We start from the raw sequence: 19,469 nt of genomic DNA, 5'->3' as shown, positions 1-19,469 counted from the left end.
ATATATATATATATAGAATATATATATATATATAATTATATATATATATATATATATATATAGTATTATAGTATTGAATATATTTAAGCAATAGAACACGAGAGGGAGTGTGTTATCGCGAAATAACATCACGTCGCAGGCACGAGTGCCGTAGGCGAGTGCTGTAGATCATCACAGCCGTGATGTTATTTCGCGATAACACACAACCTCGAGTGTTCTATTGCTTTTATACAACAGTTTATATTTTGCAAAATGAATAAAGAAAATAAATCAAATAACTTTAAGAAATTCAGTTTGAATATGCTTTAATATGGACTGTGCCTTCCGCCAAAAAGTAGTTCCACAACAACTTAACTACAAAACAGTGTATGGTTCAGGCAGACTAACACCACGAAAGTTAGCTTGAAATCTAAATTGGGAATAAGTGAAGATGGTAACGTTAGGAGGGTGAAATAACGCTGATACTCTCCTCTCCTGCTCTGTGGAGTCGTCTTCAGGTGAACGCTGCACATTTTTTGAGCATTTCTGTTTGTTTTGCTGGGTGGTGTTGGTTAGCTTGCCGGTGTGGCTGGACTGTGGGTAGGTTACCGGAGTCAAGCTCCGAAAATTCCCAGTCAGCGTAGCTTGCTTTAGCTCAGCAGTAACTTAGTTTAGCCTAGCCTGGCTGGTTAAGTTATCGTTCTGGCTGTCAGACGGCACTAGCCGAGCGATTTTCCTTCCCTTTTTTCCACGAGTCAGCGCTGCAGGCAAGTGTGCCGCAGCTGAGCGCTAGCCTGTGCTAAGCTAATGCTGCTGTTGGTGCCGGTGGAGGTGATGATTCAAAACTGTACTGTGTATATACGCCATTACTCGGCAACGCATCGGCGGAGTGATACACGTTTAGTGTGAGAAGGCTGTGATGTTATCACGAAATATCATCACGGCTACAGCACTTCTCAACCAATCAGATTGTGCGGTCGGAACTAACTGTTGTATAATATATAGTATTAAAGTATTGAAGTTTTAAAACAAACCAGCACTGCCACCTCTCAGGTTCATCTGTGCTATTAGTGAGGATGATGTTTCAACACACATACTAACACATACAATCATAAGTTATACAGAGAAACAGATACAGGACTACAGTCTGTAATAATATAACCTTCATAAATTTATTTCATTTTTTTTTTCTTCACATTTTCTCCCCAATTTACACGGCCAATTACCCAACCCACTCATAAGGACTCCCCCCAGCCCATCACTAGTGATGCCCCAACACACCAGGAGGCTGAAGACTAGCACACGCCTCCTCCGATACATGTGAAGTCAGACTCCACCTCTTTTCAAGCTGCTGCTAATGCAGCATTACTTAGTAGCATCACAGCGCTAATACTCGGAGGAAAACGCAGCGACTCGGTTCTGTTACATCAGCTCACAGATGCAGCCTTGTGCTGATCCACATCACCCTAGGAGTGATGAGGGGAGAGAGAGCCCTCTACTATACCCACCCAGAGAGGGCAAAACTAAAACAAAATTGTTTGTTCTCTCTCGGGGCTCCGGCAGCTGAGGGCAAGCTGCATGACCAGGATTCGAACCCGTGTAATAACGTTTCTGAATGTTCTGCAAGAGAACTTACCTATAGCAGTCGGTGCCATAAGGACACTCAGGCCGGTCATCGTCCTCGTCATCATCCTCATTGCCATTAGTTTGCTCATCTTCATAATCGTTGTCTCCTGGGTGACTACACTCCTGGAAGTGGATTGGATTTTTCCTGGTAAAAAAAACACACATCATACAATACTTATATACAATTACTGGTACTAGGGGTGCTAAAAAAAATAAAAAAAATAAATAAATAAATAAAAAAATTAAGATACCTAGTACTGGCGATTCTGAATCGATTCAAAATGCCCCGAAATCAATTTAAAAATGTGTTTTTTTTTTTTTGCCTCTCCTATTCCCGACAGCACTAGGCCACCGTGCAGCAAGCTAGTTAGTTAGCCACGTCCATTTACAGTATCTGTATGTTTAATATTTATGGTTAATATTTATTTTGAAAATGTAGCCACGATGCAATATGGTTAAAATGGCTGTGCCTTCTGTGTTTTTTTTTTGTTTTGTTTTTTTTTAAGGATTTTAAAGTTACGTTTTAAAGATTTACAAAAAATGTAATATGAAAAAAAGTTGCAAAAAGATTTGTTACAGTAAGCAACCTAAAATTTAATTTAATTTAAATAAATGTTCTTTTACCTATTGTCCTTTTTTATTATTTTATAAACAAAATTTTATAGACCATCTGAATCCAAAAATTTCTTGAGGAATCGAAAATCCTTTCTGAATAGAATCGCGACCCCAAAAATTCGGACACTGACAGATTCGCACCCCAACAATTACATTTCAAAACCCACATTTCCCCACATTACACTTTAACTATTGTCTGTCAGTTAGGTTGTTAAGGAACACAAACAATAGCCACAGACATCAACCATATGGATAAAATCAACATATCCGAGCCATAGAAAGCACATCCAGCTCTCAGCTCATCATGTTCACCAGTCTGATTTTACTGGAGTACATCTGAAAGCTCAGTAAGAGTCGTCTGATGATGGAAAGCAGTTGTAACACGGCCAAGACTAAAAACGTGAGAAGAGGTGATACGTTAGCAGCTTCTCTAAACAAAAATCTAAAATAGATCACTCCGTGGAAAAAATATAATACCATGCCCTATTACAACCATCTGGAACTTTACAGAATCCTGTTTTATTGGAGGAGAACTGACCCTGAGCTCAATCACGACTCTTATGTTCTTCTTATCTGTCAGCAAAGCGAACCAGAAGAAAGCTATTCAATCTGAAGCTCTAAAGTACGCAAATTAAGAGACCACTTCAGTTTCTGAATTAGTTTCTCTGATTTTACTATTTTTAGGTTTTTGTTTTATTCTATAAACTACAAACAACATTTCTCCTAAATTCCAAATAAAAATATTGTAATTCAGAGCATTTATTTGCAGAAAATGAGAAAAAAATGAAATAACAAAAAAAAAAAGATGTAGAGCTTTCAGACCTCAAATAATGCAAAGAAAACAAGTTTATATACATAAAGTTTTAACAGTTTATAAATCAATATTTGGTGGAATAATCCTGGTCTTTAATCACAGTTTTCATGCATCTTGGCATCATGTTCTCCTCCACCAGTCTTACACACTGCTTTTGGATAACTTTATCCATTTTTAATTTGGTAAAATCAAAGAAACTCATATTTTTGCGCTCATACTTTTTAAAACGTTGAGTTTAAAGTATACAGCTCTGGACAAAGTAATTGCTCCCAGAAGGAATCAGGAATGAAACTTGGAGGGTAGTTATGGTAGTTGTGCCAGACCGTCATGTAGTGACTCAGAAAGATAGTGAGTGTCATCTTTAATCTTCTTCAGTGATGAGTCCTGCTTTTCTTTAGGTGAAGATAAAGCCTACGTCATTTAAATAGTAAAGGCGCTTGTGAATATATACCTATGCTGATGATGGCAACAAAACTTTGGTTCTGAGACAAGTTGAGGTATCAGCCCTAAAATAGCAATCCGCCAAAGTCAGAGCGCACCTGGCTTTTAAAGGGAATGACATGTGGTGAACTAATTGGTCTATTGCACATTACACCCAAAACACACCCATGATTAATTAAGAGAGTAGTACATGCCTTTTGCACATTTTGAGCCCCTCAAGGTGTACTTTTCCTGTCATTACGATAGCAAAGACACAATGACATGCCCTAAATAAAGCTGCACGGTGCGCTGTTGATTGCTCGCCTAAAGATAGGCCTGCTAAAATAGGCAATATCAATGAACTATGTATATTAAATGTCTACTTCTGCTTGAGTAGATAACTAAGTTAAGTGAAGCTAAGCTAAGCTAAGTAAACAAAACTGTAATAAAAAATGTATATATATTTTAAAGTCCAAGGAGCGCTGGATGTTAATCTACACAGATTTCTCTCCTGAAAGCTGTTTTTTGGATGAATAAAGTGCTTTAGTCTATTTATAGTTAATTTTATAATCCTGAATTTCTCCAGCACTAACGCTGGAGCATTTGCATTAGAATTAATGGCTAACCACTCCAGCAGAGCTAGCCGGAGTTAGGAGCTGAATAAAGGCTGATAATACTCCCCTCTGAACGGGGAAATAGTGAGCCCGGATAGCAGCTAATGCTAATGCTGCTCCAGCAGTGCTAGCCAGGGTTAGGAGCAGGCTACAGGCCTATTGGGTCATGGTGTACGATACCAGATCACCTTTGTTCTTCATTACAGGCACTTTGTACAATGCAAAATGTTACATTAATGAGGTCTTGCAACCAGTGGCCCAATCTTTCCAGCAGGACAATGCTTGTCCACATACTGCTGCCGTCTTGAGAGCTTGCCTTGAAGATACAGATACTATGTAGATAACGTACAAAGCCAACTGGCCATATTTTATTCATATTTTTTGAAGATTTTTCTATGCAATTTAGCTAAAACGATTGTCCCACCCATTCGTGCAAAAACACAAGGAGGGTGAAGACTAGCACATGCCTTCTCTGATACATGTGAAGTCAGACTCCGCCTCTTTTTGAACTGCTGCTGATGCAGTAATGCCGAGTAGCGTCACAGCGCTAAGGCTCGGAGGAAAGCGAAACGACTCGGTTCTGATACAACAGCTCACAGACGCAGCCTCGTGCTGATCCACATCACCCTAGGAGTGATGAGGGGCAAGAGTGGCATCTACTGTACCCACCCAGAGAGAGCAACTGTGGCCAACTGTGCTCTCTCAGGGCTCTGGTAGCTGATGGCAAGCTGCATGACTGGGATTCGAACCAGCACTCCCCTAATCATAGTGGTCATCCTGACCCATGCGTTTCTGGTTTGGTGTAGTAATGTTTGTATGAGTTTTGTGAGTTTTGTACCTGTAACAGGAGGCACCGTAGGGACAGGGTGTTCGGCGAGGACCCTCAGGTTTGCTGCTGCTGTTCTTCAACTCCTGCTGTTCGTCCTGCGTCTGCTGCTTCTCGCTCTTAGAGCTTCCGGAGTCTTCAGCCTGGGACGCTGACCCTCCAGCCCTGGACACCGGTGTATCCTCTGCTATCTTCCTTTCCTCTTCCTCTCGTTCAGAGTCTTCACTGAGTCGGTCCTCCACTGACTTCTTTCTCCTGGGCTTCGATGCGTTAACCTGCTCCTGCTGAAAGAGTTAATGCCTGATTCACCTACTGCCAGAAAAAATAAAGCACTGTAGAAACAGCACATAAAAAATATTGATAGCACAATATATTGTATAGTTTTTGCTTGCAATACATTATCAGTATGTGTAACGCAGATGCGATAAAGCAGGGGTATTTAATTAGAATTCAGTACAGTCCAGTTAGAGAAAATTTCTTCAGGACAAGGTCCGGACCGTCGCCATTTTTAAATCGCGTTAAGATTCAGTATTATATACTGTTTACTGAAGAAGCCTCGTACTACTGTCAGTGTTTTATTAATGTCATCGACAACTGAAAGACAAAACAAATAACACATACTATTATATTTCAACAATATGTATTATTTTAAATAAGCCTGTCACAATAATTACATTATCAACCTATCATACAATAAGAGGAAACACCCTCAATAATTTAACATATCGAGTCTAATAATGTGAATCTGTATGTTAACTTTGTTTTAAAATGCTATATTTATTCTATTTAATTGTATTTATATTAGATTTGCTCCTGCCTGTCATGATAACTACACGAATGACAAATCATACAATATATGGAGAAATGTTTGCTGAACTTGGCCAAAATATCAGCTTTTTAAAATTTAATTAGCTTATTTTATTTAATATTATTACTGTATCAGATTTTATTATGCTGTGGGTAAAACTGATGGAGGAAGTTGCCAATGCTTTTTGTCCCCTGCGGGCTGCCTAAGTGTTGAGGTAGGGTTGTTTTGGGAGCACAGAGAGAGCGCCTGCGAGCAAGTGAGTTTTTTTCTTGCTGAGGAGTTCTGATCAGGTGGAGTAAAGTGGAATATTTTTGCTCTCTTGTCTCGGTTGTTTCTCTTTAATTCCTCCAAGTAACACCCATCAGTTACATTACTGTTAATATGTTTTATAAAGGTAGTATTTTAATTCCCTTTTCTGATGCGCACCATCTGTATTCTCATCTTTTCTCGCTTTATTTTCCGACTGCACTCGCATCTGCACAGATCTGATTGGCAGAGGAGAGCATTTGGTAATCTTACAGCACACGTGATTGGTCTGTAAGTTTACTGCGCTGTAAATCACGTAAACCATAAAGACATTAAACGCTCCGCCGCTTTAAATGAACACGGTCAGAATTAAATCCTTCTCTGTAGTTTATCAGTTTGGGTTTGGATTGAACAATGCCTGGGTTCGGACCCGGACCGCGGTCCACCTATTAGTGTCACTCAATGTCAATTAGTTTGACCATAAACTGTTATAGAGTAACATTATAGAGGTAAGTTTGCACTTCCTGTTTAAAACGTCCATTACTGTGAATCATTACTGTGAATCATAGGATGCAAATCCTGCAACCTATTTGCAGTTTTGCAGCTTTAAAGCAGGTAAATTCACCAGATATAAGTGTATTAGAGTACCTGGCTCCCCTCCGTGTCACTGTTTAACTTCCTTGCTCTCTTCTTGGGCTTCTGTTCCACATCACTGAGCTCCTCCTCTTCCTCGTCTGCAGATGAACGCTGCTGGTTTCTGGCTCGTTTGGGCGCAGGGGTCCGTTTAGACTGGGTGGTCTTTGGAGCAGCTCGTGCTGGAGTTTGCTTAGTAGCTGCTGGATAAATAAATAAAAAAATATGAATCATTATTATTGTTAATATCTTCATAGCCATTCCCTTATGTAACACTTCGGCCCAATCCCATTTCACCCCTTGGCCCTACAACTACCACTTACCCCTACCACTTACCCCTACCCCCTACCCTATACCCCTACCCCTTACTCCTACACCTACCAATACTCCTTACTCCTACCCCTTACTCCTACCCCTACCAATACTCCTTACCCCTACCCCTTACTCCTACCCCTACCAATACTCCTTACCCTACCCCTTACTCCTACCCCTACCAATACTCCTTACTCCTACCCCTACCAATACCCCTTACTCCTACCACTGACCCCTACCACTGATCCCTACCACTGACCCCTACAACTGACGCCAACCCCTTACCCCCTACCCCGTATCCCTACCCCCTACCACTGACCCCTACCCCTTACCCCTACCACTGACTCCTACCCCTTACCCCTACCCCTTACCCCTACCCCTTACTCCTACCCTTTAGGGATAGAGCTTGTTACCTCTCATGTAAAGATTTTTCAGTGTTTTATGACTGAATTCTTCATAACAAGCATTAAAAAGATAGCTTGTACTTTTTCTCAGTAGCTAGCTAGCTAACTTTCCCGTTCTACCTTAAATAGTCCGACAGAAAGCAGGGACTGCAGCATTTAAGGCAAAACAGAAAAATAAAATAAAAGCTAATCAAAGCTAATTTAAGCTGCCCATCACAGAGGAAGTAGGGAATGGACAATAATAATTGATTAATTTCTGCATCATCTCCCCTTTTTCTGAAGACATACAATAAAATACTCCCTAAAGTTAACTAGTTAACCTCCAGCAGCAGCTAGGTTGCTGAACGTTAGCACTCCTGATGATGTATCTATCGGGTGCTTGAAGGGTTTCCCAAATCTTAGGGGGAGGAATATCACCCCTTTCCCTTCTAACTCTGTTCCCAGGGGAAAAATAAGCAAGGGTTTAAAAGGTTCCAAGGTTCTGATCATCTCCACAGGCCACAGATCTCCAGATGAAATCTCAGTGATATTTATTCCAATACTACAAATCCCTCACTTATAAATTCATCTTTTCCAGCTGCTGCCTTATTACTTCCCTCCATCCTCTTTTCCGCATGTACTCTAAGTATGATTTGTTCTGCCAGACGTGATCTGTGTATGGTCACTGTCGCACAATAAACTCTATAAATCTATAAAACAGCAACTTTACCGGAGAGGGAAAACCTACTGAACTCTAATCTGGAGCATTTCAATTTGTCCAGAAAGCATAATGTGTTGATACAATGTAAAGACAGACTGCTGAGGTACATTTATGATTAAAACGGCACTGCTGAGGTACATTCATGACTAGAACAGCGCTGCTGAGGTAAGTGTATGATAAGAACAGCACAGCTGATGTACATTTATGATTTAAACAACACTGCTAAGGTAAACTTATGATTAGAATAGCACTGCTGAGGTAAATTCAGGGTTCGAAAAGCACTGCTAACTTACATTCATGATTAGAACCGCACTGCTGAGGTTTATTTATGATTAGAATAGCACTGCTAAGGTAAACTTATGATTAGAATAGCACTGCTGAGGTAAATTTGAGGATTAGAACAGCACTGCTAACTTACATTCATGATTAGAACTGCACTGCTGAGGTACATCCAGGGTTAGAACAGCACTGCTGAGGTTTATTCATGATTAGAATAGGACTGCTAGGGTAAATTTATGATTATAATTGCACTGCTGAGTTACATTCATGCTTAGAACAGCACTGCTGAGGTATATTTATGATAAGAACAACACTGCTGAGGTGCATTCATGATTAGAACAGCACTACTGAGATAGACTAGAACTGCTAAGGTAATTTTTTTTATTAGAACAGCACTGCTGAGGTAAATGAATGATTAGAACAGCACTGCTGAGGTAAATGAATGATTAGAACAGCACTCCTGGGGTAAATTAATGATTAGAACAGCACTGCTAAGGTAAATTCATGATTAGAACAGCCCGGCTAACGTATTTATTATTAGAATAGCACTGCTGAGTTATTGATTAAATGATTAAAACAGATAGCACTGCTGAGGTACACTTATCATTAAAACAGCACCTCTGAGGTAAATGTCTGATTAGAACAGCACTGTTAAAGTAAATTCATGATTAGAACAGCCCTGCTTAGGTAAATTTATGAATAGACTAGCACTCCTGTGGTACATATATGATTAGAACAGCAATGCTGAGGTACATTTATGATCAGAACAGCACTGTTAAGATAAATTTGTGATAAGAACAATGCTGCTATGATAAATTTAAGATTAGAACAGCATGTTATGGTTAATTCATGATTAGAACAGCCCTGCTAAAGTAAATTTTTGATTAAACTAGCACTGCTAAAGTAAACAGATAGGCCTGTGCTTAGCATCTGCTGCCCAGCCGAGAGGGGGATGAATTTAAGACACTAGGAAAGAGAGAAACGAGAGAAACTTTCAGCAGCAAATCCAAACTCAGTCTGATCTACAGCCGCTGACTCTTTCCAGAGACCAGCGTTCATCATCCCGTCTGTCTATCTGTCCGCTGGAGCACTTATCACAATCGCCTGTGTAGAATATCTCCTTCCACACACGCCTGTACACACTCACTCACACTCACACTCCCGTTCCCACACACTTTAAACCCCGGGGTCATGTGTATCAGACTCAACCTGATCCTGTTCTGGTTTAGAAACAGAGGATTAATCTTTAAAACCCTGTCAGTTTGATTTAAACCCAGTTTCTTCTGCTGCTGTTCTCTTACTGACAGATATATAACTCTACACTAAACGCCAAATACTACAACTGTCAGCACCACTGAAGATTCAGAACAAAAGACCCTATTGTTTTATTGTTATGTGAACAGTAAACAGGCTGTTAGACTGTCAACATTATCATCAATATACAAATAAAGATATAAAACACTAAATAAAACATGGAAACACAGACACAGTGGTTCCATTTGATAGGAATTAAGCTAAAATGTCTCAGAGTGCCTTCATTGAGTTTAAGTCTTTGTGATGTATCAAGAGCCACGGTATCCAGGGTAATGTCAGCATACCACCAAGAAGAACCAACCACATCCAACAGGATTAACTGTGGACGCTGTAAGAGGAAGCTGTCTGAAAGGGATGTTCGGGTGCTAACCCGGATTGTATCCAAAAAACATAAAACCAAGGTGGTTGCTATTATTTGGCTAAGTGGTTGATAAATGGATGTGATAGTGTAGCTGAGAATTAATGGGAGGAACAATTGATGAAAAAACTACAAATAGAAGAGTACAGGTCATTGTGGTCATGGATCACAATAAACAAGAGACCACTTAAAAATAATGAGTTTCTTGGATTTTACCAAATTAAACACCTCTAGATTATAATCAAGAGGAAGGTGAATGAGTAGCATAAAGTTATCCAAAAGCAGTGTGTAAGACTGGTGAAGGGGAACATGATGCCAAGATGCATGAAAACTGTGATTAAAAACCTAAAAATCAGAATAGTTTGGGGCAAAAACATGCTGAGTGGTTGCTAGGTGGCTCCTGTGGTGTAGCATAGTGTTTGCAGTGGTGTTGCTTGGCTACAATATCCAAGGTGGTTGCCATTGTGTGGCTCAGTGGTTGATAGATATATATGATAGTGTAGCTGAGAGGGAATGTGAGGAACAAAGGATGAAAAAACTACTAATACAGGTCATTGTGATCCTGGGTCATAGCTTTGGGATATATATATATATATATCCCAAAGCTATGACCCAGGATCACAATGACCTGTATTACTGGATACTTGGATACTGTAGCAGAGAAACACCAATGCACATACTATACAACACCACATAAGCCACATAGCAACCATTAAGCATGTTTTTGCTCCAAAATATTTTGCTTTGCGTTGTTTTTAATTTTTTTGTTAATTTTTTAAACGTGGGTTTGTTTAGCTGTCTTGTTACCTTTTTTATAGCTTATTTTATTTTTATATTGTTTTTAGTTATTTATTTTATTTTATTTATTTTTTCTAAGTTATTCATCTGCAGTTGCATTCTAATCATTTCGATTACCTTTGATTTTCTTACCTATGATTTTATGATTCTAACTAAATTATTTTATCTTATTTGTTTTATATTTTATATATGTTATTAAAATGCTGGGTCTTTTTATGGATTTATTCTGGCTCAGCTACATTGTAAATGAGGGCCACCCTCAATGTACTCAGAGATTAAATAAAGGCTGATTGATTGATTGATTGATTGATAAGTGTATGCTAAATTACTTAAGAGCTAGGTATGCCTAATACTGGACAGTGTACTGTACTCATGGTCCATACACTTTTTAACAAATACATTTTCATGATTTTTTTTATGATTTTTCCATGCCTTCGAGGCAAATTTTTAAAACATCAGTGCAGACATGGACAATAAAACCATAAATCAACTAAAACTATAATATAATAATATATTTATAGTAGGTCTAAAATGAATCTGAGACAATAATCAAATAATAAAATGAGTGTCAGATCTTGAGAGCATTGTTTATTGTTGGTTGTTACACAATTATACATTGTGTAGAGCTAAATTACTGAATTAACTCTGAGCTGATGTATTTGTTAGCTCAAAATAGATTTTCTCTGCTGATAAAGGGAACTTCCATGACTTTTCCAAAACATTCTGGGTATTTTTATTTTTCCAAAACTTATCCAGGCCTGGAAATTGTCATTTTAAGATTCCATAACATTTCCAGGTTTTTAATGACTGTATGAACCCTGTGTACTGCAGTGGTCTTTTCCCTGGCCTAGCAGGCAGCCTGTTAGCGTTAGCATGCTAACAAGCCTGCAGGTGCGGCGGAAAAAGCAGAGGCGATCCAGAATGCAAATGAATCTTCAGGTCTGGCTCAACTCATAATAGCATAATTACTATGACTAGATCAAAGCTGACGATGGCGGCCATTAGAGACCTCGTCCTCCCGCTCATCACTAAGCCAAGTGAGGCCAGTCCGTTCCTGTGACGACCGTCGCTAATGCCGCATGACTGTTCACGAGCACGTCACCGCTGAAGAACGCACTCCAGGCAGTCTGAACACGGGAACGGCGCTCCGTCGCTGTGGAACAGTTGCCAGGGTGATGTTACCTTTCGCAGTTGACGGGCTCTGAGCTGCGGGAACGGCTGCGGTCATCCAGGCGGGGAGAACTCTCGTCTTCTGGGGGGTCGGAGGGGCTGAATCACCTGCTGCACTGCAGCCGGGAACATCGCTAACGACCTGCACACAAGACATAACGAGACATCGATTCAGATCATCAAAAATTACGAGATTAAAAATAAGATTATTCCAATTCTGAAGTCAGGACAGATTTGTTAATCAATTGCCTGTAAGAAGCAAACCAAACATTTGTCTAGCACACATCTAAAATCAACATAACATTGTTGTGGTGTCCCTGGTGGTTGCTTGGGTGTTGACAAGTGGACAATAGATGGGTGTGACGAGTTGATTGCTATGGTATTTATTTCAAGCTGTCGCCATGTTATTGCTTAGAGTGGTTGCTAGGAGGAAGTTATCTTGGTGCTAGGCAGCTCATATGTGTCGCAGGGGGTTGCTAAGGCATTGCCAGGTGGTTGTGTTGGTACCCTATTAGAATGCACTCCTGGAAATGCTTGGAATACCAGAGCAACCACTTAAGAAACCATAGCAGCAACCCAAAAACTTGTCTAGCACCCGTCTAGAATCAACATATCAACACCACCTAGCAACAACATCATATCCATCTACCAACCACCCACTAAGCCACATCATAGCAACCACCTTGAATACTGTTGCAGCACCTAGACACACACACAGGTGGCTGCTATGGTGTTTCTAGGCGCAAGTTAGACGCTATTGTGTTGGCAAATGGTTCAAGTAGTACAGTAAATGTTTTTTTTGCTATTGCTAAGGTCTCACAGGTGTTGCTGTGGTGTTGCTAAACAGTTGCTAGCCAGGCTCTGAGGTATCCCAGAAGATGGTTCTTCACATGTTGCTATTAAGGTGCTGTTCCTCCTGTGGTGTTGCTAGTTGGCTGCTATGGTACCCCAAATACTTAGTGTTGCTAAATGGTTGCTAGTCACTAGTTATTGTGGTGTCCCTGGTGGTTGCTTGGGTGTTGCCAATCAGACACTAGATGGGTGTGACGAGTTGATTGCTATGGTATTTATTTTAAACTGTTGCCATGTTATTGCACAGAGTGGGTGCTAGGCAGTTCATAAATGTCGCAAGGGGTTGCTAAGGTGTTGCCAAAGTGTTGCCAGGTGGTTGTGTTGGTACCCCATTTTTTTTAATGGTAAATGGTTTGGCATTTCTAGTGTTGTTGTATCATCACAACATTTGAAGGATGCCAAAATGTTTCTAAGGGGAAATTACCACACAATCAGACCGAATCATCTCTAGTTGAACCGGTATCCATATCTTTAAAAATGCAGAAAGCTCACCTGTCTGCTAGGGGCGGGGTCAGGTCTGTGTGGCTCCACCTCCTTCTCCTCCACCTGAGTTGATAGTGTTGATAATTCAGGAGTTTGAGACTCGCTGCTGCTCCGGACCTGAGGAACGTACTCTAGCGTTTCCCCACTCTCTGGAGGAGGTTTAGACTTCTCCACCCTGTCTGCTGACCCCTCCTCCTCCTCAAAACCTTCACTGTTACTGTAAAACAGATAAAGACAAGATAAATATTCAAAGTTCAAGGGTTCTTCTGTTGCATCTCTTGAAGAATCTTCTTTAAAATGTGTTTAACCAGAATCATGGGTAGCAAGTTTTAGCTATTTTTAATGGAGATGCTATCTGATTGCTTTGGTTTTATTGGATCATTGATGTGCTGTCATGGTGTTGCGAAGTGGTTACTATGCTATCCCAATTGGCTGCTATAGTGTTGGTAATTGGTTACTAGCTAATTGCTACGGCATTACTAAGTGGCTGCTACGGTGTTACTACAGGTGGTTGCTATAGTATTGTAAAGTGGCTGCTATAAAATTATAGATAGTTTCTTTGATGTTGCTAAGTGACTGCTACGGTGTTACTACAAGTGCTACTACAGTCTGATTGCTTTGGGTTTACTAGGTCATTGCTGTTCTGCCTCAGTGTGCAGTCATGGTGTTGCAAAATGGTAACTATGGTATCCCAAATGGCTTCTAGGGTGTTGGTAATTGGTAATTGGTTACTAAGTGACCAATATGGCATTGCAAAGTGGTTGCTGTGGTGTTGCTGTGGTAGTGCCAAGTGGTTGCTTTGGTGTTGCTAAGTGGTCTCTATGGTGTTACTACCAGTGGTTGGTATGGTACTACAAAGTTGCTGCTATAGTATCATAGATGGTTGCTTTAGTGTTGCTAAGTAGCTGCTACGGTGTTACTACAAGTGGTTGCAATCTGATTGCTTTGGGTTTACTAGGTCATTGCTGTGCTGCCTGAGTGTGCTGTCATGGTGTTGCAAAGTGGTTGCTATGGTATCGCAAATGGCTGCCAGTGTGTTGGTAATTGGTTACTAGCTGACTGATAAGGCATTTTAAAGTGGTTGCTGTGGTGTTGATATCTGGTTGCTGTAGTGTTGCTATGTGATTGATATGGTGTTGCTAAAAGCCTGCTACAGTGTTACTACCGGTGGTAGGTATGGTACTGGAAAGTGGCTGCTATAGTATTATAGATGGTTGCTTTGGTATTGCTAAGTGACTGCTACGGTGTTACTACAAGTGTTACTACAATCTGATTGCTTTGGGTTTACTAGGTCATTGCTGTTCTGCCTCAGTGTGCAGCCATAGTGTTGCAAAGTGGTAACTATGGTATCCCAAATGGCTTCTAGGGTGTTGGTAATTGGGTTACTCGCTGACTGATAAGGCATTTTAAAGTGGTTGCTGTGGTGTTGCTAGGTGGTTGATACTCCACTGCTAAGTGGTTGCTTTGGTGTTACTACAGGTGGTTGCTATGGTATTGTAAAGTAAATGCTATAGTATTATAGATAGTTGCATTGGTGATGCTAAGTGGCTGCAACGGTGCTACTACAAGTTGTTGGTATCTGATTGCTTTGGGTTTACTAGGTCATTGATGTGCTGCCTCAGTGTGCTGTTGTGGTGTTGCAAAGTGGTTGCTATTGTATCCCAAGTGGCTTCTAGGGTGTTGGCAATTGATTACTAGCTCACTGTTATGGCATTACAAAGTGGTGGTTGAGGTGTTGATATGTGGTTGCTTTGGTGTTGCTAAGTGGCTGCTACTGTGTTGCTACAAGTGGTTACTATCTGACTGCTTTGCTGCCTCAGTCTGTTGCTAAGGCGTTGTGAAGTGGTTACAATGAATTTCGAAATGGCTGCTATGGTGTTGTTAATTGGTTACTAGCTGACTGTTATGACATTTCAAAGTGATTGCTGTGGTGTTGCTATGTGGTTGCTGTAGAAGTGCTAAGTGGCTGCTATGGTGCTAATACCGGTGGTTGGTACAGTGATACTGCAGGTGGTTGCTATGGGACTACTTTGTCAATCCAGGTGTTTGTCATGGAGATGCTGTTTGATTGCTTTGGGTCTACTTATTGCATGTGCTGTCATAGTGTTGCAAAGTGGTTGCTATGGTATCCCAAATGGCTGCTAGGGTGTTGGCAATTGATTAGTAGCTGACTGTTATGGCATTACAAAGTGGTGGCTGTGGTGTACTAGGTGGTTACTTTGGTGTGGCTGCAAATGTGCGACTACAGTTGGTTGCCATGGTATTGCAAAGTGACCTCTACAGTTTCATAAGTGGTTGTGTTGGTGTCGCTAACTGAATACTACCTGGAAAGGTTGCTTTTACTGAAAATTATGCTGTGCAGATCGAGACAAGGCAAACCTCCTATAAATGTATTAACACACTGTTAGTAAAGCTAGACTTCCTGTTCCTGAGGGGTGAAACAAGAGTTTAGACAACCAGTCGGATATGATTTACCTCTTCCAGGTATCTGATTTTCTCCTTTTAAAGAAAAGTAAGACAGTCTTTTCTTCTTCATTTCTACTGTTGAAGATAAAACTCTTTTATTACAGATAAAACATGGAAAGCTACTCTTTTATTAGCCATTTAGTGAAAACAGCATATCTTAGATCAGGGGATTTTGCAGAGCAGGGATTTGCTCGCTGAAATAAACCCGATGTCTGATAAAGAAGGACATCACCTCTTCAAAAAAGTCTTGAATCAGGTTACCGTGAAAGTAACCTGAGCATTTCCTCTAGCAGATGAACATCATCAGGAAGAAGTCATGGGACAGAGGGGCTTCTGAGGAGTTCAGCAGTCTAAAGCACTGCCAGTATGATTGGAAGATCGCTGGGTCGAATCCCAGTCATGCAGCTTGCCATCAGCTGCCGGAACCCTGAGAGAGCACAATTGGTCTTGCTCGCTCTGTGTGGGTACAGTAGATGCCGCTCTTTCGCCTCATCACTCCTAGGGTGATGTGGATCAGCACATGGCTGCGTCTGTGAGCTGATGTATCAGAACCGAGTCACTGCGCTTTCCTCCGAGCGTTAGAGCTGTGATGCTACTCACAATGCTGCATCAGCAGCAGCTCAAAAAGAGGCAGAGTCTGACTTCACATGTATCGGAGGAGGCATGTGCTACTCTTCACTTTCCTTGTGTTGGGGCATCACTAGTGATAGGGGGTTATTGGCCTTGTAAATCAGGAGAAAATGGGATCAAAAATAGAAATTAAATTACTATTCTGTGTAAATTTCAGTCAGATGTGTTTTACTGCAGCTTTGTATGTCTCTTAATGTTGTTTGTGAGTCTATTATAAATGTTGATCAATATAATCAATGCTTTAAAATCTTAAATGAAGGTTTTCGTTCTGTCACAACAGGCTTTTCGTTAAATTGTATTTTTTTTTGGAACATTTTAACCTACTTAACTAAATATTCTTTCCTCTTTCTGTCTTACTTATTTCTCTTCCCATTTCTCAGGTGGCTTTGCAATCATCGCACATCTCCACTTTCTATTACTTTCACTTTAAATTAAAAGTCCTCTGTAGACCTTTGGAACTGGGATGTTACAATGTTTTATACATTTTCTTAAAATTGCACATCAGAAACACCACAATAACCACCTAATGTTCCTGAAATGTTCTGACCCAGTCGTCTACAGCTGTTACATCTCTACATCATTACAGCTGTGCTGGCTCTTTCTCAGATTATAATGCCTGTCCATTTTTATTGCTTTTAAAACATCACCTAAACATCACCTTCACTAATCCCTGTGTAATATTCCCTGCTTTATGCTTGGCTGTCAGACTGAATTTCGCTAATAGGGCTGTTCAGCCTTTCAAAATATGTTCCGCAGTCCGCAATAAAAACAATTTCAGAAGCTTAACTGCTGCTGTGCACTGAGAGAAAAACACGATTTAATGTCTAATTCTTCAGTTTGCTGAGAACCACCGTAAAAATCTGCTCCCCATGGAACGAAATTCACCATTTGTGCTGGACCACAGTCCTCGTAAGCGTTCCCACCTGTCCAAACTCAGGGAAAAGGGCCTGAAGGGCAGAAAGAGACTGGCCCACACTAGGCCTGTCACAATAACTATATTGTACTGGATGATATACTGTCATAGTAATAACTGTAATTAATGATTCTGTTATTTAAGGACTATTCTGTGCCACAGATATAATGGTAATATAATGGCATAATAAACTAATTAGTGATCACACACACACACACACACACACACACACACACGCACACACCTGCTGCTACTGTTTTTCCTTCCCAAAGCTCATAAAAGTAAAAGGTACAGAGTACAAAATGTTAAAAGTATGAAATACCCTAATCTGTTCATCTGTAACACCACACTACACACTACTATTATTTCTATCTCCCTTACAAAATACTGGAAAGTGAATCAACAAGTCAAGAAGCAAGTCAACAAGTTCTTAAGTGAGCCAACAAGTCGGTAATAGATTGAACAAGTCAGTAAGCGAATAAAAAATCAGTAAGCAAATCAACATGTCAGTAAGTGAGTCAAACAGTCGGTAATCAAACCAACAATTCCGTAAGAGAGTCAACAAGTCTGTAAGAGAGTCAACAAGTCTGTAAGAGAGTCAACAAGTCCATAAGAGAGTCAACAAGTCAGTAATCAAACCAACAAGTCCGTAAGAGAGTCACCAATCCGTAAGAGAGTCAACAAATCAGTAATCAAACCAACAAGTCTGTAAGAGAGTCAACAAGTCCGTAAGAGAGTCAACAAGTCCGTAAGAGTCAACAAGTCGGTAAGAGAGTCAACAAGTCGGTAAGGGAGTCAACAAGTCGGTAAGGGAGTCAACAAGTCGGTAATCAAACCAACAAGTCTGTAAGAGAGTCAACAAGTCGGTAAGAGAGTCAACAAGTCGGTAAGAGAGTCAACAAGTCGGTAACAGAGTCAACAAGTCGGTAACAGAGTCAACAAGTCGGTAAGAGAGTCAACAAGTCGGTAACAGAGTCAACAAGTCGGTAAGAGAGTCAACAAGTCGGTAACAGAGTCAACAAGTCGGTAACAGAGTCAACAAGTCGGTTATCGAACCAACTCTGTAAGAGAGTCAACAAGTGTGTAACGGAGTAAACAAGTCGGTGACAGAGTCAACAAATCGGTAAGGGAAATTGCTTATAACAGAGACGACAAAAACTAAAAAGGTCTAATTCTTGTGATTTTGTGTGAATTCTACTACACTTAAATTGATGCACATCTTGAATGCATTGGTTTTGACAGCAAGGCTACAGCAATTAGCGTCAGTTAGCACTCTGTAACCGCTCTGTGCTACACTGCAGACTACAGCAGCCAAACCAGCTCATCAGGAACAGACATGGATACCCCAGTGTTTACTCAGAGAGAGACAGAAGCAAGGCCAGATTAAAGAGAGGTGAGAGAGGGTGAAGACGAGCTCAGGGCTGAGAGGTGGAACAGAGAGTCACACACAGAGAATGTTACAAATGTTACATCAGATGGACGTCGTTCCTAAAATCTGCTTTATTTAATCAAATAAAAGCCGAAACAGTCCAGATATCACTCAGTTCTATAGAATACGTTCCAGCTTCAGATCATTAGCACTGACAGACACTGGACCAAAAATATGATTTTCCACATTTAAACTTAAGAAAGGACACAGTTAATGGATACACCAGAACTCAACGATTCCCAATCACTTATAAAACTAATATTTCTTATTTTATTCAATTATAATTTACAGTGGAAATTAAATAATACTATATATTACTAAAAAAGGAGTTTTTAACTTACAGTAACAATAGACACAGCAATATAAACATAAAATACAGCCTTGAAAAAAAGGCATAAAGTTATTCAAAAGCAGTGTGTAAGACTGGTGGAGGAGAACATGATGCCAAGATGCATGAAAACTGTGATTAAAAAGCACCAGGATTATTCCAACAAATACTGATTTCTTAGAACTTATATAAATATGAACTTGTTTTCTTTGCATTATTTGAGGTCTGAAAGCTCTGCATCTTTTTTGTTATTTCAGCCATTTCTCATTTTCTGCAAATAAATGCTCTAAATTACGATAATTTTATTTGGAATTTAGGAGAAATGTTGTCTGTAGTTTATAGAATAAAACAGCTAAGCTCATTTTACTCAAACATAAACCTATAAATAGCAAAATCAGAGAAACTGATTCAGAAACTGAAGTGCTCTCCTAATTTTTTTCAGAGCTGTATGT

General features: G+C 40.2%; 1 protein-coding gene across 2 annotated transcripts in view; it reads right to left on the bottom strand.

Annotated features, from left to right (window-relative positions):
* Positions 1-19,469, bottom strand: part of aplf (aprataxin and PNKP like factor) — a 34,167-nt gene that overhangs the window by 7,910 nt on the left and 6,788 nt on the right. Inside the window, exons 5-9 of one of the 2 annotated variants that reach the window (XM_049469708.1) lie at positions 13,261-13,468; positions 11,929-12,058; positions 6,597-6,784; positions 4,907-5,178; positions 1,616-1,750 (exon numbers count right to left, since the gene is read on the bottom strand). In XM_049469708.1, the coding sequence (XP_049325665.1) occupies positions 1,616-1,750; positions 4,907-5,178; positions 6,597-6,784; positions 11,929-12,058; positions 13,261-13,468 (933 nt within the window). The remainder of the gene's footprint in view (positions 1-1,615; positions 1,751-4,906; positions 5,179-6,596; positions 6,785-11,928; positions 12,059-13,260; positions 13,469-19,469) is intronic. The other variant, XM_049469709.1, reaches the window with a different exon arrangement.

The sequence above is a fragment of the Astyanax mexicanus genome, chromosome 21 (genome assembly GCF_023375975.1).
Source record: "Astyanax mexicanus isolate ESR-SI-001 chromosome 21, AstMex3_surface, whole genome shotgun sequence".
Lineage (NCBI taxonomy): Eukaryota > Metazoa > Chordata > Actinopteri > Characiformes > Acestrorhamphidae > Astyanax > Astyanax mexicanus.
This window is presented reverse-complemented; position numbering and strand designations above follow the sequence as displayed.